Source organism: Solanum tuberosum, unplaced genomic scaffold (assembly GCF_000226075.1).
Source record: "Solanum tuberosum cultivar DM 1-3 516 R44 unplaced genomic scaffold, SolTub_3.0 scf00010, whole genome shotgun sequence".
Lineage (NCBI taxonomy): Eukaryota > Viridiplantae > Streptophyta > Magnoliopsida > Solanales > Solanaceae > Solanum > Solanum tuberosum.
In genome coordinates, this window is record NW_006238936.1 from 1,262,629 (window position 1) to 1,285,370 (window position 22,742).

A 22,742-nucleotide genomic window follows, 5' to 3' on the forward strand; every position below is an offset into this window, starting at 1 on the left:
GGTTTTACATTGGTTTAGACAATTCAAATACATAATCTAATTTTAATTTCCTTTAATATTTAGTCATGTAACTAATACTTATTAAACTTATTTTAGCATGATTTAGTACTTTTAAATTATGATCATTTTCATTATGACTTTGCAATATTTATTTTATATGATGATTTCATTATTATTTTTTATTGAATATTTTTGTGTCATATCAGTACTCATCTCATATTTTGTGTTATTTTCTTAAGAAACACCTTAGATAATTGTATTTTGGTTAGATTAAAGAAATAATTGGAGCACAAGTTAATTATATGTTTTATGCGAAAAAATCCAAGGTTTATTAGTTTGGTTTGATTTATAAATTTAAAAATTCGACACAATGGTTTGGTTTGGTATTTGAAAAACCCGAAAAATCCAAATTTTATTAGTTTAGTTTGGTTTATAAATTTAATTTTTTTACACAAATGGTTTGGTTTGATATTTGAAAAACCCGAACCAATCCGGTCATGTACACCCCTAGACAAGGATATGTCGATCGAGTTTACATTGTGCACTTTGATTTTGATATATATATAAGGTGAAATTGCAACTACAAGATTTAAATAGCAACTTAAAATCCCTTTGCACAATTTATATATATATATATATATATACGGTTTGACTCTTGAAAAACAAAAGATAACAAATAAAAGTGAACAAAGTATATAATAAATCTTCAATATTTTTGGTGAGTTACTACTTACTTTGTTTTTTTTAGGTTTCTCATTTGTTATATAATAATTGTGTTGGAATTCTATTAAATTCATGTCACGATCCAAAATGAGTCATGAGTGCCACCCACACTTAACCTCCTAAGTGGGCGACCAAGGAATCCAAACCCTAACATATATCAATAATTCAACTACGAATAACAACAATAATGCAGAAGCTCAAAACTTATTAAAGTAACCAATCAAATAAACCTCTAAAGTCTAACACTTATTATCCTAAAAATCTAAAAGTCTATCACATCAATGACATCTAATCTTCAAATACTAAGTCTAAGAGTATTAAAGACACCAAAATAAATGAATAAAATAGTTTATGTCCGAAAACTAAGAACATCGTGCCATGACCAAGAGAATCCAACACGAGCTGGAATGAATAGCTCACCCTGGAACCTGATGTGCTGGAGACTGGCTAGAGCTGAGGGCGAGTCGAAGTCACTGATACACTCGCTGCACTCCACAAAAAGAAACAAGAAAACGCAAGTAAGGCTCAGTACAGGGCAACATGTACTGAGTAGATATCATCGGCAACCCAAAATAGAAACTAATATGTAATGAATAAAAGTATAAAATCAACTATGACACTTAGCAGGTGGCAAGCAACAAACACATGAACTAGTGTCAACAACACTAAAGTAAGTACGTAATCAGTTAACAATATCAAGATCACACATGAGGACTCATGCCTCCAAACCAAACTAATCTGAGAATTGAGTTCTTTGAGATTGAGTACATTAAGTTAATTCAATATCTTTTTCCTTTAATGTTACCGTGTCGGATCGTGACACTCCGATCCAATTATATTGTGTCTGAACGTGACACTCAAATCCAATCATACATGTCGGAACGTGACACTCCGATCCAATTATATCGTGTCGGAACGTGACACTCAGATCCAATAATACGTGTCGGAACGTGACACTCCGATCCAATTATATCGTGTCGGAACGTGACACTCAGATCCAATAATACGTGTCGGAACGTGACACTCCGATCCAATTATATCGTGTCGGAACGTGACACTCAGATCCAATAATACGTGTCGGAACGTGACACTCCGATCCAATTATATTGTGTCGGAACGTGACATTTCGATCCAATAATATCATTAATTTATTATTTATTATCACCACTTTTCAATTCATTAACAATATTTCATCAAGCCTTCTTTATTCAAGGCATCACTTCGATAGAGAGGGTTCAAGATTATAAATTCCACGGTCTTAGGATTTCAGACCAAACACAAACCACACAACCAAGCTACACAATCACACAATCAAGTACATAGAGAACTTCGCAATATCATTCAATGCATATCAAACGCTATTAAGAGTCTATCTATCAAATAGAATAAACCATAACCTACCTCCACCGGAGAACCGAAATCAAGCAAGCTACTTCTCCAATGCTTTTCCTTTCCTCAATGCTTCCGAACCCTTTCAATCTATCAAGTATATATGCATAATTTGTAAGTTAACGAGTCTATAAACACTCATATTATTCTGTGTCTAGCCTAGACCCAAAACTCACCCAATTCTATAATCAATTTCTTAAAGTTCAAGCGTAAGGGTAAATCTTAATTCCTCCAATTAGCATAACTTTAATGGAATTTAAATAATACAATACACCTACTATTTAATTACCTACCTTAACATATCCAAAACTTGTTTTATAATATGATGATAATTAGAAGAACCAAATTTAGAACGAAAATTAATTAATTTTGAACTAATAGCCTTCCCAGAGAACAAATTACAGAACGTTACTATATGGCCACAATTTAATCAAATCTATTCTTCTCAATTCCTCAAATCATTTATCAATAAAACTAACAGCTCATTAGGAGTTCCTGTAATCCACTCAACTCATCAAATCCTTTAACCGTGCTTAATCATTATACTTTTATTATTTTAAAGATAGCAATCATTCTGCCTTTAACAAATTTCCTTCCCTTTCAATATAATTAAATTTTCCCACTAACACTTGTTCCAATGTCTTTCAACCAGCACACTATACCTTAGTACAATTCTTATCTTAATATGAAATTTTCTAATATAATCTAAACCCCTACATGTTAACTAACCAATAGAAATTCTTGATAATTCACAAGTTACAACAGTAACCTGAATGGAAACAAAATCAATCAACACCGTAATTTATCCGCGCCCAAAAACTATATCCAATAAACGGCTAATGGATCATCCTTAACCATTAACTAATAATTAATATCCATATAGGTAATGTACTAGGAAAAATTGGAGTAAGAAAACAAAATATCTCACCTGAAGCCGCCCTTTCGATCTTTCTCTACAACCATGCGCCTCTTTTCTTTAATTTTCTTTCTTTTCTACTGACCAGTTATCATCCTAATTATATACCTTAAAATTATAAAAGTGGGGAAAGTGACCCATCAACTAAATTAATTATTAAAATTACCTCACTAAATACATAAATGTAGTTACGAATAGTCCAAAATACTCATTTAGAATCTATCGGAAAAAGTCTTTTATGCAATAAAAAGCTCTAATACTCAAAACGACCAAATGGATCGTTACAATTCAAAATTAGCTTAGAAATTTCATAATTAGAAGTAAAACATCCTCTATTAAATCATACTTGTAACTATTTGTATTTGAACCATTTAATTTGTTTAAGGACTAGCTCCACTACTAATTACTTTCTTTGTCTCATAAGTATTAGTTATCTATTTTTTCATTTATGCCTTAAAAAATTAAATATAAGATGAATTATTTTATTAAAACTTTATAAAAATTAATTTATTATAATTTTATAAATAACAAATAATTAATTAATAATATAAACAACTAATATAAGACGGAAGAATAGTAACTATAAAATCAACATAAAAAATGTAGGAGTGAGAAAAAAGAAAAGAAAAAGAGATCATATGTCCCACTTGCAAGTGCGAGCGCCACGTTCAAGTCATAACTGAATACTCAAAAGGTGGATTTCTCTTTCAGAAAAGTAATTAAAGTCTGAGAATGATAAATTAATACTCTTTCCCCACCCCCCGCCCCTTTCTTTTTTTTTATATGTCATTTATTATAAATAATTAGTTCATAATATTGTCATTTTATAAAATTAATACATAAATTATACTATTCTTTCTATTATATCCTTGATAATTAATATAGATATTTGACCAACCTAGAAAAACTAAGTAAATAATTCAGGTTTATTGGTCAAATTAATTAATTCATATTCATTAATTGAAAACTTGACTCCCAAAATAAAAATAAGGATAGAATAATAAACTTTCTTAATTTCATAATGCACGTGAAATTTAAAATGATGTCACATAAATAAAAATGGAGGGAGTAAAAGCCTGTTTGGATTGGCTTAAAAAAAATAGCTATAAAGTCAAAAATAAAAAATTAAATTGAAATGACTTTTAAGTCAAAAAATAAAAAGTAGGGGAGACCTACTTTTGATTTTTGACTTATTCTAAGTCATTTTTAACTTATTTTAAATCATTTTTTACCTTGTCAAAAACTTCCCAACTTATTTTTTACCTTGCCAAAAACTTCCAACTTATTTTAAGTCATTTTTAATTTATTTTAAATTATTTTTTATATTTGCCAAACACTTTCAGAGAAATTAAAAACTAACTTAAAAGTAGATTTGATCAATTTTTAAGCCAATCCAAACGCTCAGAGATGGATGACTCTAGATGAAATTTATTCCCTTTTCCTATGCATGGGATGGGATTTTCTGCTATATTTTACGGAAAATTATATTAGCATAATTCAAAAATCGAAAACTGGATTTATTTATTTTAACTGTAAATTCAATTTTCAAAATAATTTTTTTATATATTTAAAAATAAAGAAAATATAATGCGAGATTTATGAGAGCAACTTGTTTGAGTATTTCACTACTCAACTGAACTGCAAAATCCCTTTGCCCTTATGGACGCATGCAGATCAGTACAACTTTTCTATTTTTTTTATATATATATTTTTTTTTCAGATTTTGAGGTTATTTTTCCCAATTTCCTGTATGGTCATTTGCGTTTTAATTTTAGTGTGGTTCCATAAATTGATTTCTCTGTGTGTGAAAAGAGAGAAAAAAAAGCAGAAAAGATGGAAACTTTGGCGTGTTCTGTAAAATTTGTAATCATGCATGTTGGCCACATGTACATGCAATTCGATTCTATATACGCACACAATCAAGATTTCAATTGGGACATTTAATCGTGTTCCGCCATAACTAATCCCAACATTAATATAATATTCGAAACAGTGATAAGTTTATGTTATCTGGAACACTTTGTGTGAGTTTATGGAGTTTGTATCACATGTTTTTCACAATTGATTTCACTTTTTTACTAGTTTGAAGTATCAGCTCTTCAATCTTTAATTAATTTATTTTTTCTTCATATTCTCAGATTTAACATTCCCCTGCTTCTGAAAGATGGTTGCCTTTGGGAAAAGGTTGAAAGAAACTCAAATTCAAGAATGGCAAGGGTACATTTATCATTTTTCCCAAACTTCATTTATCTTTCATATCATGTTTCAATGCTTAATTTCTCTGTAATTTGTATTTTGGAAAATTAATTTGGTAGTATTAGTAATTACCATCTCATTTGTTAGAAACTTTGAGGTCATTTATTAGATGTATAAGAATAATATCGAATATATGGTGTATTACAGTATTAGTATTAGTAATGTTGAGATTAGTTATATTGGATTATTTCTTATCCTTTTTGGTTTGGTTGGTGTATTCAAGGAAAGTTTATATGCAGGTAGCTTAAGATTGTGTTTATTTTATCCAGCACTATTTTTGTTCTTTTACATTACTTTCTATGCTGAAACAGGATGATGTACACTTGTAACAAATATCCCCTTAGCCTAGCTGTCACAACTTAACTGTAAATTAGTTAAACATTGCTAAGTTTTTTGCTTCAAACAGTATTAAACGCAGAGCGGCTTAATGCTGATGGTAACACTGACTTGTTTCAGATATTACATCAACTATAAGTTGATGAAGAAGAAAGTAAAGAACTATGTGCAGCAGATTGAAGTTTCTGAACAAAGTCGTGAGTATGTTCTCAAGGACTTCTCGAGGATTCTAGATAAGCAGGTACAAACATAAACAGAACGTATCTAATTTATACAAAAATTTTGGACTGTAATGTATGGATAAGAGGAGTACTCATAACAGAAGTGCACATGAACTTTATATGATATACAATTGCCGCTGCTGTTAATTAGTTAAACATTACCTCATGATTTCAGATCGAAAAGTTTGTCTTATTCCTGTTGGAGCAACAAGGGGAACTGGCAAGAAGGTTATTTATTCTTGGGCAAGAGCATGATGTCCTAGTACAGCAACAAGATGGTTCAAAATTATCTGAACTTCAACAGTCATATAGAGATGTAGGCAGAGAACTGCTACAGCTTCTCTTTTTCGTTGAAATGAATGCCATTGGTGTGCGCAAGATACTGAAAAAGTTTGACAAGAGATGCGGTTATAAATTCACCAATTACTATGTCAAGACTCGAGCTAATCATCCTTATTCCCAGCTGAGACAAATATTTAAGCATGTGGTATGACAACTGAACTCAACTTTTCTATTTTTCCTTTCTCATGAGTTCTTTAGTAACTTACTTTGTTTCCTCTAAATTACTTTAAAATGCAACTTCTTGGATAATTGAAATTGTAAACAGAATTTGCTAAGACATTATTTCTTTAATCCTTAGAATGAATTAAAAACATATTTTAACTTACAGCCACGCAAGTAACATGCAGGGCGTTTCAGCTGTAGTTGGAACCATATCTCGCAATCTGGCGGATCTTCAAGATAACAAGGGGAATTATACTTCAATATATGATCACCCGGATCTGCCTCTTCAGGTTCTCTCTTTTCCTTTTAACCAATCAGGTTACTTTGACACAAGATTGTTAATTTTTTTTGTTATTCCATTTTAGTTACATAATTTGTCAGCTATTCTTCTCTGTAACTTATGAGTTATGGGAAGATAGAAAGAGAATTCACTATTTACATCTAATACCTTCAAAAGATTACACTGACTCCTCTTCACTTTCACACACAAATTCATGTTCGACACAACTGCACAACGACTCTATCATTAGTTAAACCTTTAGTTTGACTATACTTAAAACTAAGTTTGGTTCTAAAAAGGATATCCCATGGAAAAAAGTCACAAAAGATACTTCTCGTTGTTTATTTTCCCTGGGAGACACAACTTCAAGAAAATACATGAAATAACTCTACTCAATATATTTATACCACCCAATAGTTTGTATTCTGTAATCTGTGATAACTCCACTTGTTAGGACAATATCTGTATGTTCTAGTGATTTAAGAGGAAATTTCGAACTTGTTGTGTTAAAAAAAGTCTTCCATCGGAGTCTTGGTCAGGTGTAGTTGCACTTCTCATGTGGTGTGAGAACTACAGAAATCCGTCAAGGTTTGTGGTATCAGAAAGAAAAATACCTTCTAATAAATTGATTGCCTCCAAGAGAATGAAATATCCAAAGGAGACATGAGCTAATATAAATATCACTTACCTTTAGTTTCATTCATCCTGATTTTGTTTGTGAAAAAAGTTTATTGCTACGATGCAGGACCCGATCATTGGTTCAATTAATCAAGCAGTGGATAGACTAACAAATTCAACTGATTTCCTTCACTATTTGGGGAAACATGCACTCATTTTACCAGAAGAATTACCAACTCCTTCTGAGGATCATGCTGCCAATGAGAGATATCACTTGATGTCACTTTTGCTGAACTTGGCAAATGCATTCTTGTATATGGTTAACACATACATAATAGTCCCAACAGCAGATGACTACTCTATGAGTCTTGGAGCTGCAGCAACTCTTTGTGGGGCTGTGATTGGGTCTATGGCTGTTGCTCAGGTGTTCTCTTCAGTGTATTTTAGTGCATGGTCAAATAAATCCTACATGAAGCCTCTTTTATTCAGCAGCATTGTCCTTCTTGTCGGGAATACCTTATATGCACTGGCTTATGACTTCAACTCGATATACTTTCTTCTAGCTGGACGTCTATTTTGTGGGTAAGTGTTACACTAACTATAGTGCTACTTAAGTAATCTGTAATTCCGTATCCTTTATTGTACAATTATATTTTTAGCTTTTGGTCTTAGCTTTTTTTTTATGATAGTAATTATTTGAAAGGATTTGCTTATTCACCAAAGGAGGATATAATCATTACTGTTCATAAGTTATACAGCAATATAGAACATTTTGACTAGTCTGACTTGCACTTTGTTGGGCATAATCAACATTAGTTGGTATATAGTTGGAGTTATGGAAATGATCTGTCCCCCTAATAAGCTAGAGCCTTAGATATCTTAAATTTATTGAAGAGGAGTCTGGACATTTTGGATGAGACGGCAGAAGATCATAGGAAATATTCGGGAAAAAAATAAAAGGAATTGGAAGAGCCTCTTGTATTCTTTTTGTTGGAGTCTTATAAGTATATCCATCATCAGGAGTCCGGACAATAATTTCTTCTTGGTTTCCAAAATAGAGATTTTATCTATATCACAAAAAAGGGAGTAGCTCTAAGTATCTATTCCATTCTTGTTTTCTTGGTCTTAAAAGATTTATCTGAATGGCGATTGATTTTAATACTGTTTGTTCAATTGGAACCATCATCGATGCGATATGTGCTTGTTTTCCACTTCATCGAGATTAAAACTTTCAATTAATTAGTTCAATTGCATATTCAGGACCAGTAAGTCTTTATCATTAAATGGCCTTTTACTATTTCAGGCTTGGTTCGGCAAGGGCAGTTAATAGGCGTTATATCACTGATTGTGTTCCTCTGCACTTGCGTATGAAGGCTTCAGCTGGTTTTGTAAGTGCAAGTGCACTCGGAATGGCATGTGGTCCAGCTGTTGCCTGCTTGCTTCAAACTAACTTTAAGTTCCTGAATATCACTTTTAACCAAGACACTTTACCAGGATGGATAATGGCTCTTGCATGGTTTATTTACCTGCTATGCGTGTGGACTACCTTTAGAGAACCTCCAATGGAGGAAATAGAGGATGTTCTGCTACCAAAATCCAATAGTGGTATGTCATCTACTCTTAACACTTAGTCACCTCTTCCTTTTGGGCTCTTTCACTTGATTCGTTATTCACTTCTTGAGATCCTTCTATAAGTTGCTACATCAGGTGCCTCCTGACTAATTGCAAATTACTTGTTGCATATCTAGTCTCATGTCTTCCCAATTTATATACATAGACAAGTTTAATGGACAATCTGTTTGATAGAGAAGTCACATGATTGTCACAGTGAGATGAATCTATTGGGGAATCTTAGTAGTTCAGTTGTTTGGCTACTTGAACTTTCAATTTGGTGAGGGTTCAATCCCCTTCCCCACCCCCAATTTTTTATTTAAAAAGAAAAAAAGAAGATGATGAAAGTATCTGTGGTAATATATACTATGCACAAGTGCATTTGTGATACGCATTACTTTGAGAACTCAGTCATGGAGCAAATCAGATTTTTATAGTCTTCTTTTTCATGCGCCTCATTTAGCAGAATGATTGTTGCCACCTATGAATAACACTAGAGATGTCATGATCTCGTGGTATACATTTCCTACTCTTATGATCACTTGAAACCTAGTAATATTTCTATTCATTTTCTTTTGTTTCTTCCATAAAGTCTCAAACCTGTTGTTTACTGTTTGTTTATTTCCATCTGGAGGACTGTTTGAATCTCTTAGGATGCTTTGTAGATCTAGTCCTTGCATTGGTCAAACAAACACAACATATAAATGCCAAATTGTTGGGGTGACAGTAAATGGCTCAGATCTGTTTTTTTTGCCTGGCTTGATGGTTTAATAGATGATCTATCCCTTTTACTGCTGATGAGTTTTCCCAGATTCCTCTGCTCCTCAATAATCAAAGTATATAGAATTTTGATGCTCATTAGGTAGACATTTGAGTCGGAGCAATGAAACCAAACTCTACATGTGGAGACATCAATAACTATATGTTATCTAATCTCATCTTTGTTGTGTGCTTGTTATTACTTTCAAGTAATCCTTACTAAATATAGCTACTTCATTCAACAGTTTTACTCTTACCCAATATCTGTGAGAGATGAAGGCACATTATATGCGACAACTCCTTGCTTGTCGTTTATGAATTTCGCTCAGGAAATTTAACATCTGCTATAATAAGAATTCCATCTGAAAGAACCCTTTTTTAAGTTTCAGGGAAGATTGAAAATGGCTTAATGCAGAAAGGTATTACCCAGCCACTGCTTTTAAGTGAAGAGGAGACGAAACAAGACGAAGATGAAGACCAAGATTGCGATAATAGTGAAGAATCTGCAGAGGAGATCCAAAAACCTGTTACTTCCATCGTCTCTGCATATAAGTTGCTTACCCCATCAGTGAAGGTTTGAATTTCAGTTGATTTCATCAAGTATGATAGCTTATGCCAAAGAGTAGAGGGCTAACCAAATCTCGATAAGAAACTTTTATAAATGACATATGGTTTGTTGACATCTATTGAAAATCTTCTTACACACGTCAAAATGATGACAGTTTCCAGTGTGATATTGAACCATTTTATCTCAGATTTTAATATCTTACCATTGTGCATATTTTAACCATGGATTTCTTGGTAAATGGAATTGTTAGGTTCAGGTAAAATGAAAACACGAGGATATAGTGCAGAGAACTGTTTAAGTGTGTGTTAGAAAGTCAATCTAAATTGGTTGTATCCATTAGATTCTCGAGACTCAACGTTGTACACAAATTCATAGCCTTAGGAACACATTGATGCCTCTGCATCTTTCTGAGGGTTGTGCAGACTGAAATTGCATATTTGTCTCTTTCTCTGTCTTTTTAACGGGGTTTAACTATTTATTTACTCATGACTTTCTGAACAGGTTCAACTGCTCATATACTTTATGCTGAAGTATGCGATGGAGATTTTACTTGCTGAATCAAGTGTTGTCACCACGTACTACTTCATATGGTCAACAAGCAATGTGGCCGTTTTTCTTGCATGTCTTGGGTTGACTGTCCTTCCAGTGAATATTCTTGTTGGAAGCTACCTCAGCAACATTTTTGAGGAGAGGTAAACACAGAAGCTATCTTGTCTCTAATTTCCTGACCTTTTCATCAATAACACATGCATTGACGTAAAAAGAAAGTAATCATCAAACAAAACTCAATATGCATGAAATTGCTTTCCATTGTATCATTGGTTGAATCAACTGCTATTCATCCCGGGAGATATTCCTTTATCCAATTTGAACGAGTCTATAGTACTAGGTTATAACTAAGTTCACATTTAGATTCCGATCATAATTAGCTAAACTTGTAATCCATCAGCAGCCACTGGTTTGCCAGAATAGCCCAACGAACTAATATCAAAGTCAATTTTGCTTTGTACGAGAAGAGCAGACAAGTTTGTCTATTATCTGGTGCTGATACTAAGTTTCAATGATTTCCTGCAGACAAGTTTTGCTTGCATCAGAAATCTTGGTATGCTTGGGAATAGTTCTGAGTTTCCATGTCGTAATTCCTTATTCCGTACCACAATATGTATGTTCAGCTCTAATCACATTTGTAGCTGCTGAAGTACTCGAAGGTAATTCGTGATATATAGCACCAATGACTTCAAATGCAACAGACATAACTAATCATGGTTAACAATATACAATAACACATTTGTTTCTTCAAACATGCAGGCGTTAACCTTAACCTTCTATCTCGAGTCATGTCTTCAAGGCTTTCTAAAGGAACCTATAATGGTGGACTACTTTCAACAGAAGCCGGAACCTTAGCTCGAGTATTTGCAGATAGTACAATAACTCTGGCAGGATACTGGGGAATGAGTAGGCTTTTGAATGTCACATTGCTACCTTCACTATTTATCTGCATCTTCTCCATCATAGCCACTTGCTTTACTTACAATTCTATGTATTAATTATCATCATCATTTACAACCTTTAATTCTCTAAATATTGTACATAGTAAATACATGTAAGAGAACTATCTAACTTGAAAAACTACCAATATTATAAAGTTATATTATGACTTCCAAAATCTCTCTATCAATCAATTTCAGTTTTCAGCTTTTCTAGCTTTTAGTCTATTATTTTATTTTGATTTGCTCATAGTTGTGATATCACAATAAAAATGTGCAAGCTATTCTCCTATCGCCTTTCCTTTCTAGTTAGTATCCTTATGTAAAAAAAAAAAACAATCCTTATGTTAAGGCGGGTTTCGAAAATAGTGTAAAAAAAGTGTTTCGAATCATTGTTATTTGACTCAGACCTGTTTTAAAAAAGTCAAGGTATGAACCCCTCCCCCACCCTCAACATCCTTCTTAAGAGATGGACCTCAATAGCTTAAAGCCCTCTCGATAGAAAAGTAATTCACATATATGCTTATTATTATACAAATTATCAAATATATCCTAGTTGGCTTATTGTTATACAAATGGTCAAATATATCTTTGTTGGCTTATGAAAGTGAATTTTTTTCATTATAAATGTATATTTTAAAATTTTTATTAAATTGAATAAATATAGAGGTATATTTAATCCTTCTCACACATATTTTTTTTTTATCTTCTTTAATTTACCAACTAAGTTGAGTTTATTATCCCGATAATCAATTTTCCCCACTCATCTTCTTGTAAAATCTATCATATGTCTCAAAAAAAAAAATCACATATAGAAAAAATAAATTACAATAGGACTATAAACAATATTAATTTTTTCTTACATTTTTCTCCTTTTATTTTATTCACATTTCTTACTTTTTATTTCTCATATTTTCACACTTAAGAATGAAAGTAAAAAATGAAATAAGAACAAGAAACTCACCTAATAATAAACAAAGAGATTCATACACGGAGATATTTAAAATCAAATTAAGCATTAAATTAAAGAAGTCATAAAAAATTTTACATATAGAATGATCAAATATATTTCTATTTGAATTTTATTTTAGTAAAATTCAAAAAAATAATTTCTTTACTTCCATTAGTCAAAAAAGATATATTTGAGTAATGATGATAAGAACATACGTGTGTATATTATGAAGCCTTTTTCCAGTTAAATTGGACTAGATTGCGAAAATCTTTATACAATTACCCCTAAACATCTTATACAAGTCGTCCAGATCCCTTGCCGCTGTCTCAAACAAACAAATTCAAGTTTCAACTATAACAAACCAGACTCTTCTTGCTTTGGTCTCTCTATTTACTCTCCCTAGTCTTTTGGATTTTCCCCTATATCCATGGCTTCCAATAATCAAGATTTACCAGAAGCCACAGTTCAAAACGTGCTAGAACAAGATACCCTTAAGTGGGTATTTGTAGGGGGTAAAGGTGGGGTTGGAAAAACTACATGTAGTTCAATTCTTGGTATTCTTCTTTCTCAGTTCAGATCTTCTGTTCTTATCATATCTACTGACCCTGCTCACAATCTCAGTGATGCCTTCCAGCAACGCTTTACCAAGTCCCCCACTCTTGTTAATGGCTTCACCAATTTGTATGCCATGGTATTTTCTTTGACACCCAATCCACTTTTCTTGAAAAGATTGAATTTTTACTTGGATCTTATTTACTTCTTGAAATTAATTGTATTGAGTGTGAATTGATTGTTGTTATGTTGAAAAATGACACCTTTTCTGTTTAGGGAATGAAAGGTTGTACAATTTTGTTATATGTTAGGTTAATGTAACAAAAAGATATGGTTTTTCTTCAGGTATGAATTGAGACAAAAATAAAATAAAATTGTTAAGACCTCAAAAGGCATGTAATTTTTTTTTTCTTTTTGGGGTGTTGAGGAGTTGTTTGTTTGGGACTCAACTTTGGCTCTTTGAATTAAGGTAATATTCAGCTTTACCAAGCCTTCTGAAGTCTTGTGCTTATATTGTGGTGTATAATTGTATTCAAAGTGTGGCCTTTTACTGAATAAAGTTGACAACTTTTTGGCAGTTTGAGTGTATGTTCAATTTCTTTTTTTATCCCTGATATGTTGTTGATGGATATGATTTTTTAATTGAACTTGTGTTCTTTAGGAAATCGATCCAACTGTGGAGAAAGAAGACTCAGTCAGTTCAGATGGGATGGACGATTTTTTGTCTGATTTGACAAACGCAATTCCTGGAATTGATGAAGCTATGAGTTTTGCAGAGATGCTAAAGTAATTGGTATTCCTTTGTAATAAATCCCATGATTGTTAACTCATTTGACAAGAAATGTTTTATGAATCCCCAATGAAAGTGATAAAGATTTTTTCTTGGCTCCTCACAATCGAATTGTCCTTCACTTGCTTATCAAGATAACAAGATATTAAACCGGCCTTCAATGGTTATATATGCATCCATGAATCAAGATCTGCTTTTGTAATGTGGTCAATAGATTCAATAATGATCTACTTTAGGAGATCCCATAAAATTCTTCCTATCTAGATGAAAAAAAAAATCTCTTTTAGTATTTAGGCCTAGTTACTTATCAAGAAAGTGTGTATACCTAGTTGGCGTGATCTGTGTAATCCAAGAGACCTTATCCCGTATTAAAGCAGCCATATCATTACTGTACTAAACCCCACTAGAAGAGGGACTATCTCAAAGCACGCCACAACTTAAGGATAACCTCTACATTATCCAGGAAGCCTACCCGATTGGGTGTATGTGGATCTATAATACCTGCCCCCATCATATATACAAAGAGCTCTCCTTTAATTTGAAAGGGCATGAGTGATTCCGCTAGATGATGTTTAAGTATCACCTTAAGGAGGTACCAAACTGAACATGAAACGGCCCTTGTATTCACACCCCTCTAGTTATTAACGAAATAGGACAAGGGATGTTATTTCAACTGAAAGTACTCATCCTGAATATGTTTTTTCCTGAACATAGTGGTCAATGAAGTGGGTTGAGTCTCAAGTTCAATTCCTAGCAGAGACAAAAGCGCTAGGTGATATTTTTTTTAACCTTAGTGAGCAGAGTTACCTATTGCTGGTGGGAGGTGTTAGGTATCCCGTGGAATTAGTCGAGGTACATGCAAGCTGGCCCGAACACCACAGTTATCAAAAATGATAATTTGTTAGATCCTTCTAACATATTTAGTTCAAAGTGCATTTACTTATGGTACATCTGTAGTGCTTAAATGTGACTACTTTCTTACATTTGTCTAGAGGGCGGAGATATTTGTTTGTCGGTAGCTTAACACTGCTGGGCTGTTAATGAAATCGGGCTATAAATTCTTGGCATTTATTTCTTTCCAGATTGGTGCAAACAATGGACTATTCAGTAATAGTGTTTGATACAGCCCCAACTGGACATACTCTTCGGCTGTTACAATTCCCGTCGACTCTAGAGAAAGGGCTCGCCAAAGTGATGAGTTTGAAGAATAGATTTGGGGGCATGCTGAGTCAGGTAATCTCTCCTCCACATAAAATCACCCACCTAACCCCTAACACACACAAAAATCCATTTTCCTTGTTTCTATTAATGCCTCTCTCTAAGCTTTGTTAATTTTAAGTTCAAGGTTGATGCTAGTTTTGGGAAAGGAAAACATGAAGTTTACTGAAGTCAATTTCTGTCTATCTCAGATGACTCGACTATTGGGTGTTGATGAGGAATTTGGGGAGGCTGCTATCCTTGGCAAGCTTGAAGGCATGAAAGGTATTATTGAAGAAGTGAACAGACAGTTTAAGGACCCAGTAAGATTCTTACCTCGAAATCGTCGTTCCGTTTTTGTTTTTTTTTTGAAACGGGTAACTTGAACGTTCCATATATTTTTTGGGGGTTGGTAACGGAGAAATCTGCTGTGAGATAGCTTATCCCAATCCAGTTGGTCCACAACTTTGAAACTCAGGGAGTAATGACCCACCCCTCTACTTAGTTCCCACATAAATTCCAGTTACATTTCAGTGTTAGGTTTTGAACTCATGATGTGTGCCCCAATCCACATATCCCGTGCTGCGCATCTTTACCATTGGATCAAAGCTCGTGGAGCAAAACTGTCATTCTTACAAAGAGATTTTTTTTATGTGCTCCCTCTATCCCAAAATTCGTTTGACACTCTTCCCTTTTTCCCGAAAAAGATTGGCACCTTCACGTGTTTAGTAACTTCATAATCTTTATGTTACCATTTTGCCTTTAATAATATGCTTTTATAGGAACTGACATGATTTGCTATGGACCCCACCCGAAAAGTACTTTTGGTACTTTATATATGTTGGCTTTATGTGTCAAAAGTTTTAATTTCCTTCTTAAACTTTCAAGTAAAATTTCTTTCTTAAACTTTGAAGTTTTAATTTCTTTCTTAAACCTTCTCTCTAGTTAAATATTGCCAAACAATTGGGAAGGACGGAGTTATTATTGCTGGATGGGAACCTTAAGTTTAAGATAGCAATCAACAAAATCAGGGAATGTGGTGGCAGAGTATCCTTTAGCAAGATCTGGTATACTAAAATCTATTGTGGTTTAGTGGAAAATACAGCTCCTTTACTTATCGATCAGAGATAAACACAATCTATATAACGAAATTCAAACCTTTTCTTTTAGTATTTCTCCCCTGTTTCACTTTATTTTCGGGGTTGTTTTAAGGAGGGGGCTTAATTTTTTTTATATCATGCATGTACTACGCTAGAGTACCATGGGTGAGATCAGAAGTCGTTAAAACCTAAAGACTGAAGTAATGCGAGTAATGGGCTCATTAAATTTTCTGAAGTCTTCTGCTGGATGCTGTTACTGTTTCAAATATCTGTTTCGCCTCTGAAATGTCATCAAAATTAGTCTCTAGGTGAAGAGTTCACCCAGCCTTGTGTTGTTGGTTATATAATTATTGTATGATTGTTTCAGCAGAAAATAGTTCACACTAGTTATTTATTTAGTTCTTCACTATCAAGGTTTTGATAATACCAAACTGGTTTCCTTGTGCTTTAAAAGTTTGAAACAGTGAATAATTTTGAAGTCGGGAGAAAAGCATGTTGATATAGTTAATACATTTCTTCTACTTCCTTTACTTTGATTATGGAGGAATTTGCTCTTGTTGCCAAATTTTTGTGGCTTTTATTTTGATTGCTGGAGTCTTACCACCTTACCCTTCAAAAAAGAAGAAAAAAAAAAGGATTACAGATATTTACATATGAAATGCCAATTAGCCTTCTGTTCTTTGTCCACTTACGCTTCTATGTTTTCAAGTTCAACTGATGCATTAACACGACTTTCTTTTCCTTTTTTTAATAGGACTTGACAACATTTGTTTGTGTTTGCATTCCGGAATTCCTCTCCCTATATGAGACTGAAAGACTAGTTCAGGAACTTGCTAAATTTGAGATCGATACACACAACATTATAATTAACCAGGTGATTTTTGACGAAGAAGGTACATTTCCCATCTTAACTACTGCAGTTCTTTCCCTTTTTTCCCATTAATTCTCTTTGGCTTGTACATATCACTTGTTAATCTCCCCGTGCCCCATTATTTACATTCTTTCAACTTTTTAAACTATTCAATTAGTATGTCGATATGTTCTTCAACTAGTACTACTTAAAATACATAGTAAACTGATATTTTAAATTCTCAATCGGTCTTTTATTAAATAGGGATTCTAATTTCTTCCACTTGAAGTGATAAATGTTCCACTTGTAGTGATAAACTAATTCATAGGCATTGTAATCCTTTTCAGTTGTTGAATCCAAGCTGCTGAAGGCTAGAATGCGGATGCAACAGAAATACTTGGATCAGTTCTACATGTTATATGATGACTTTAACATTACGAAGTTGCCTTTGCTGCCACAAGAGGTATGAAGATGCCGTTGTGCATAGCTAGATATCTGCTTCTTCATTTTCTTACTGATTTATATATTCATTTTACTTAAAAAAAAGTGCCGACAATAAATTCATGAATCTTCTCTAGTAGCAATAGCATGAAAAATACTGCAGTATACCACCAACGCAAGAACCTTTTGCCAGTCTGCTTACAGATGATTTTTTTTTTTGATAGGTTTGTGGCGTTGATGCCCTGAAAGAATTTTCGCATCATTTTGTAACGCCATACCAGCCTTCTCTTGCTCGAGGCTCGGTGGAGGAGCTGCAGAATAGAGTTGCTGCATTGAAAGAACAGTTGAAAGATGCTGAAGCGGAATTAGAGAAAGTTCAAAAAGGCAAACAGAAGATATAATCAAATCCTATACAAACTTGGGCGATGGAGTGTGCTGTTTCGTCGCCTTTCGCTTTTTTTTTATGTTTTAGGAATTGTCATTGAACAAATAATTGTGTATTTCTCAAGAGGATTTTCATGTATGATTGTTTTATTTATTGTTGAGGAAGTTTATTTGCACCTTTACAAAGCTAATAAGTCAGGTTATTTAGTCTTACAATGTACTAGTAGAGGAAAGAGGACTATGCTCTCTTTAGATGTAAACTGATTTATCAAGCCAGTCTTTATTTAGTGAAACCTAAAGAATTGAAGTTTTTTCAAGATGATGAACAATTTTTATTCCAATCATGAATTACAATGTGAAGGCTTATGTTTACCTTGTTATAACGATTTGTTCTTTTAGAATTAAAGTGTTTTAATAATGTCCCTAGTTGACTACAGCACACTTAAACGTTGGGGCGTATGTACAAATAAATATTTCACGAGAATTATAACCAAAGTTGAGATGGCCGAGTTGGTCTAAGGCGCCAGATTAAGGTTCTGGTCCGAAAGGGCGTGGGTTCAAATCCCACTCTCAACATACTATTCTATTTTTATTTTTATTTTTATTTTTTACAATCATACACCACGAGATTTTTTTACAATTAATCCCACAAGTGGGGTCTGGAGAAGGTAGAGTGTACGCAAGCCATAACCCTACCTCGTGGAGGAGACTGTTTTCAGAGGACTCGTAGCATCAAGAGATTAACAAAGAAACCAAAACAGTATCCAATAAAATGCTACCATGTTCCTCTAAGCTTTTGTCCATCAACTTCCATGGATTCCTCTATGTTTTTTGTGGCAGGGGGTGCAAATTTAGTATGACTACATAATTTTTTGGTATTGCACAAACTATGTGTAGATAGCTCTAATGAGAGCAGTGGATGCACCTCTAAATCTATAGATTTTAACCGCCACCTTTTGGATTAGATATTTTCTTAGTTCTGCTCTATGGTATATTTGCTATGGTATTTCTTGAGCAAGACTAGTAAATCTGTATGCATTTTTCTCAACTAAAAAGTTTCTTTATAATGAAACAAGATAAATCAGTTATATCATTTTTCCTTCTGTCAGGAAAGAAAGGAATCAGTCATCAAAATGCACTTATATTAGCATCATACATTCAATATACTTCATTCTGTTTGTTTTTTTAAAACTCAATACACTTCATTCTTGACTAGTACATGACATAATTAATGACCAAAGTTCTATTAGACTCGAGTTTCAGAAGCTCGCAAAGTATAATATCAATGTCAACCGCCATGCAATGTTGAGATGAAAACTACGTTATCCTTCTCTTCCAGCACAGTTTCAAGCTGGCCACTTAGTTCCCAATCAGTGTCATTTACAAGGACGAGAACTCCAGGCCTCCTGCAACAAATACAAGTTTTAAAAAGCTCTCTTCAGTTATGTTTTAAGCTTGTGCAAGTATGTACTATTCAAATAAGACGAGTATCAGGAGGTCTCAACATGATTTGCATTATATTTGATGGTGGCACCATTTCACTTAACATGTTCTGCTATGCCATAAGGTAAGGTATGCATAACTGGAGGGGAAACAAGAGGACTTTAGCAGGGGATGAGGTTATCGAGACAACAGCATAAAGACATATATTTAAGTGTTGCCGAGGTGGGTAAAAAAGATATTTCAACTTACACTGAGTCTCCTTTCATGAACATTTCAGGCCTCTCCTTGATCACATTGGTGCGTACCCAAGAGAGCAAGTTTTTCATCGTCAACTGGTTAAAGAAAAGAATGACTAAAATCATATCAAATACTCCACTAGAACAAAATTATATGCCAAATCTGTTCTATGTATGAACACGATCATTAGAGAGGAAGTTGCACCTGCTCCTCCCCATCTTGAGGGTCAACATTGATGTTATGGCTCTTCACAGAATCACAAAGAAGTTCCAGTCCTCCCCTGTGTTTTCAAAGTAAAAACATAATTGAGAGATGTTAACAGAGATCATGGTAAAGCATTTTAAAAGGAAGCAGAAAGACCAACAGATAAGGAATGTACAAAAGCTAACCAATCAGTCATACTGACGAGAAATGACAGTTTCTGACTATACTCTCAAGTACTTCATTTTAAGGTCACGAAGTTTGGTGGTGTAATAGTTTGGTGCTAGATGATTGAATGCTAAGCTGTTTTATCAACAACCAATGTCACTAGATATATGAGTTTTTCAACTGTACCCACATTTGCAGAACACAGAAGTTATCCCTTGAAACAGTGCCAGGTCGCTGACAACTACAATAGAAGTAATCAGGTAGAATCACAGGCAATAGTCACTGAACCATCACGTCATATATAACAAGCATTTGCGAAAGATGGTAAATGATCCCACTCTGGTAATAAAGATGCCTTTAAATTTGGAGTCAAAATTCAAACATTCCTAGGTGCTGAACAAAATCATTACACTAAAAAGCAGATAGCTATATCTCAAATTTGAATAAGCCTTGAAGGGCTGTTTATTAGAACAACATCTCTTACATGTCACATGTTAGAACAAAGTCCTAATTATCAACCAAAAAAAGGATTTTGGACGCGGTTTAACTAACCAACCTGATAGAGAAAAAGAGGACATCGAACACTGTATAAGTTCCATCTCTCGAAAGTTTCATGAGTTAGACAAGATTTCTGTTGTCCATACTAACGTGCTCATTGTTTATTAAATTGCCACTGCTAATCACTTCGATTTTAAGATCCCAATTTGCTGGTGTCCAAACTAACGTGCTCACAAGGACTGTGTTTGAGTATCAGCATAGCGTGCTCATACTAACTAATCACTTTGATTATCTCAAATATCACATTTAATGATCTTTTAATGCACAAACAACTGAAACTATTATCTTTAAGCAAATGATCTTTTGCAAACATTATGCTGATACTCAAACACAGTCCTCTTACGCATAGCACAAACAAGCACACAGTGATATTACAGCAGGAATTGACTATATGAGTATCTCCAATTTTCATCATTCGATAGACTGCTAATGTCACTCAAACATGGAAATAGAAACCATATTGGATCAACTTCTGGAGCAGTTAAGAGGACTATCTAAGTTATAAATATCATACACAGGGAAGAGCCAGGAATTACAAGGAAACAGAATAAAGACACATATATTGCAAGCAAGATTAAATCTTTCAACAATTTGTTTAGTCCCAAACGCAAGTCTTCTAACTTAAGCTTCTAAAATTCATAATCCACCCATCCAAATTCCCCTTTCAGCAATCATCACTCTACAAAATAATCTGAAAAGGGTTTCAGCTAAAAATCTTGTCTTTCAAGGATTACATCCCAGAATTGGATCAAATATGGATAATTACTTGAATACGGCTGTAGTACATAAAAGAAAAATATAAAAATTACCCGAATTCAAGAGTCAGTTGCATCTCTAATTAAACGGAATTTGAAAATCTCAAAACCCTAGAGTGATAAATGGCTTGATGTTGTAGGGTTTATCAGGAGGATTGAAACCTAAAACAGGCAGCCTTTTAGAGCTCTTTATTCGCCTATAAGCTTTTTCTCTTCCTTTTTCACTTTCCTCACTTTTTCTTCAAAGTATAGCTAGCATTTGGCCCTAAGTTGCCAACTATTCTTTGACAAATAATATTTCGGTCAAGTTTTTGGTGAAATTATATCATGTGTTTGACCTCAAATTTTTCCAAGAATATTTAGTTATTTCAACAAACATGATTTAAACCCATATATTCTAAAAATTATTAAAAATACTCATAAATTTGTATTATCTATTTATAATGAGTATATTTCATTAAAAATAACCTTATAACATAATTGATAACACTCAACAATAACAAAATAACAATATATGCAAGAGAAATACATTAATCTCATATTCAAACTTATCATTGATTCGATTATAATTATAATCCATTAAAAAAAATTGTTCTTTTTCCTCAATTTCGTCACTCAAACAAATTGTTCTTTTTTTTCAATTTTATCACTCAAGTTAAAATATTATGGCTATCTTTAAAAAATATTTAAAAAATTGGGTATTTTTTTATTTTTTTAATATTTCCAAATACTAGAACTTGGCCCAAAAACTAATTTTTTCTAGTATTGGAAACTTTGAATTCTGGCAAATATATGTAGCCAAACATCACTTCCCAAGTTTTTCCAAAAATTTTCAGTTTCTTTTAATTTCATACTTGAATTATTTGGAGGATGACAAACACACTTTAAACAATACTCAAAATTTGACAAAAAAACCCTCTACTAATATATGATAATGTGTATATTAGTCTCTTTTAACAATAAAAAAAATAGTCGCATGAATTGCCACACGAAAAACAATTCTATCCGTGTCAAAAAGTACAACACATAACTAACACAAGTGACAATCTCAGATGAAAATATCTATTGAAACACATAACTTCACTCTTTATAAATCAATTGAAATATTACTATATAAGAAGAGTGAATAAAATTCACTCTTCTTTTGACACATGGCACCCAAAAAAAGGGAGAGGGGTTGAACATAAGTCTCAAGGTGAGGGTATTTTGGGGTATTTCAAAATACCCTCACATTCACACTTATCTACTAAATATATATATATATATATATAATAGGAATATATAATGTATAATATAAGTAGTACATAAGTGTGAATGTGAGGGTATTTTGAAATACCCAAAATACCCTCACCTTGAGACTTATGTTCAACCCTCTCCTTTTTTTGGGTGCCATGTGTCAAAAGAAGAGTGAATTTTATTCACTCTTCTTATATAGTAAAATATATA

At 33.3% G+C, this 22,742-nt stretch overlaps 3 protein-coding genes and 1 non-coding gene across 7 annotated transcripts in view; 3 read left to right on the forward strand and 1 right to left on the reverse strand.

The window, feature by feature from the left end:
• Positions 1 to 11,851, forward strand: part of LOC102597585 (SPX domain-containing membrane protein At4g22990-like) — a 13,252-nt gene extending 1,401 nt beyond the window's left edge. The window contains exons 1-11 of one of the 4 annotated variants that reach the window (XM_015311487.1): positions 4,753 to 5,065; positions 5,167 to 5,245; positions 5,741 to 5,861; positions 6,017 to 6,328; positions 6,531 to 6,635; positions 7,371 to 7,825; positions 8,547 to 8,848; positions 9,997 to 10,187; positions 10,683 to 10,873; positions 11,256 to 11,389; positions 11,490 to 11,728. In XM_015311487.1, coding sequence (XP_015166973.1) covers positions 5,193 to 5,245; positions 5,741 to 5,861; positions 6,017 to 6,328; positions 6,531 to 6,635; positions 7,371 to 7,825; positions 8,547 to 8,848; positions 9,997 to 10,187; positions 10,683 to 10,873; positions 11,256 to 11,389; positions 11,490 to 11,728 — 2,103 coding nt within the window. In that variant the 5' untranslated portion in view covers positions 4,753 to 5,065; positions 5,167 to 5,192. Of the gene's footprint in view, positions 1 to 4,752; positions 5,066 to 5,166; positions 5,246 to 5,740; positions 5,862 to 6,016; positions 6,329 to 6,530; positions 6,636 to 7,370; positions 7,826 to 8,546; positions 8,849 to 9,996; positions 10,188 to 10,682; positions 10,874 to 11,255; positions 11,390 to 11,489 lie in introns of those variants that run through there. The other 3 variants (XM_015311491.1, XM_006339428.2, XM_006339430.2) reach the window with 3 other exon arrangements.
• Positions 11,852 to 12,855: 1,004 nt separating this feature from the next.
• LOC102598324 (ATPase GET3) lies at positions 12,856 to 18,251 on the forward strand. The gene is made up of 7 exons (XM_006339431.2): positions 12,856 to 13,311; positions 13,834 to 13,958; positions 15,045 to 15,195; positions 15,372 to 15,482; positions 17,014 to 17,152; positions 17,457 to 17,572; positions 17,775 to 18,251. The coding sequence occupies exons 1-7, from the start codon at positions 13,048 to 13,050 to the stop codon at positions 17,949 to 17,951; spliced, it is 1,083 nt and encodes a 360-aa protein (XP_006339493.1). The 5' UTR covers positions 12,856 to 13,047; the 3' UTR covers positions 17,952 to 18,251.
• A 178-nt stretch (positions 18,252 to 18,429) lies between these two features.
• On the forward strand, positions 18,430 to 18,510 carry TRNAL-AAG (transfer RNA leucine (anticodon AAG)). Its single transcript has one exon. It is a non-coding gene; the product is annotated as a tRNA-Leu (tRNA).
• Positions 18,511 to 19,055: 545 nt separating this feature from the next.
• LOC102598667 (ubiquitin-related modifier 1 homolog 1) lies at positions 19,056 to 21,545 on the reverse strand. Its single transcript, XM_006339432.2, has 4 exons — positions 21,351 to 21,545; positions 19,819 to 19,894; positions 19,627 to 19,709; positions 19,056 to 19,340 (listed from the first exon to the last, which is right to left on the reverse strand). The coding sequence occupies exons 1-4, from the start codon at positions 21,371 to 21,373 to the stop codon at positions 19,223 to 19,225; spliced, it is 300 nt and encodes a 99-aa protein (XP_006339494.1). The 5' UTR covers positions 21,374 to 21,545; the 3' UTR covers positions 19,056 to 19,222.
• Between the last annotated feature and the right edge of the window lie 1,197 nt (positions 21,546 to 22,742).

Bases quoted from the DNA above. Each gene is read 5' to 3' on its own strand.
- LOC102598324 (XM_006339431.2), top strand. From the start codon at position 13,048: ATGGCTTCCAATAATCAAGATTTACCAGAAGCCACAGTTCAAAACGTG. The intron at 13,959-15,044 runs GTAATTGGTATT...ATTTCTTTCCAG, and splicing joins AGTTTTGCAGAGATGCTAAA to ATTGGTGCAAACAATGGACT. The intron at 17,153-17,456 runs GTACATTTCCCA...AATCCTTTTCAG, and splicing joins GGTGATTTTTGACGAAGAAG to TTGTTGAATCCAAGCTGCTG.
- LOC102598667 (XM_006339432.2), bottom strand. From the start codon at position 21,373: ATGCAACTGACTCTTGAATTCGG. The intron at 19,895-21,350 runs GTAATTTTTATA...TTGAAAACACAG, and splicing joins CAACTGACTCTTGAATTCGG to GGGAGGACTGGAACTTCTTT. The intron at 19,341-19,626 runs GTAAGTTGAAAT...TATTTGTTGCAG, and splicing joins TTCATGAAAGGAGACTCAGT to GAGGCCTGGAGTTCTCGTCC.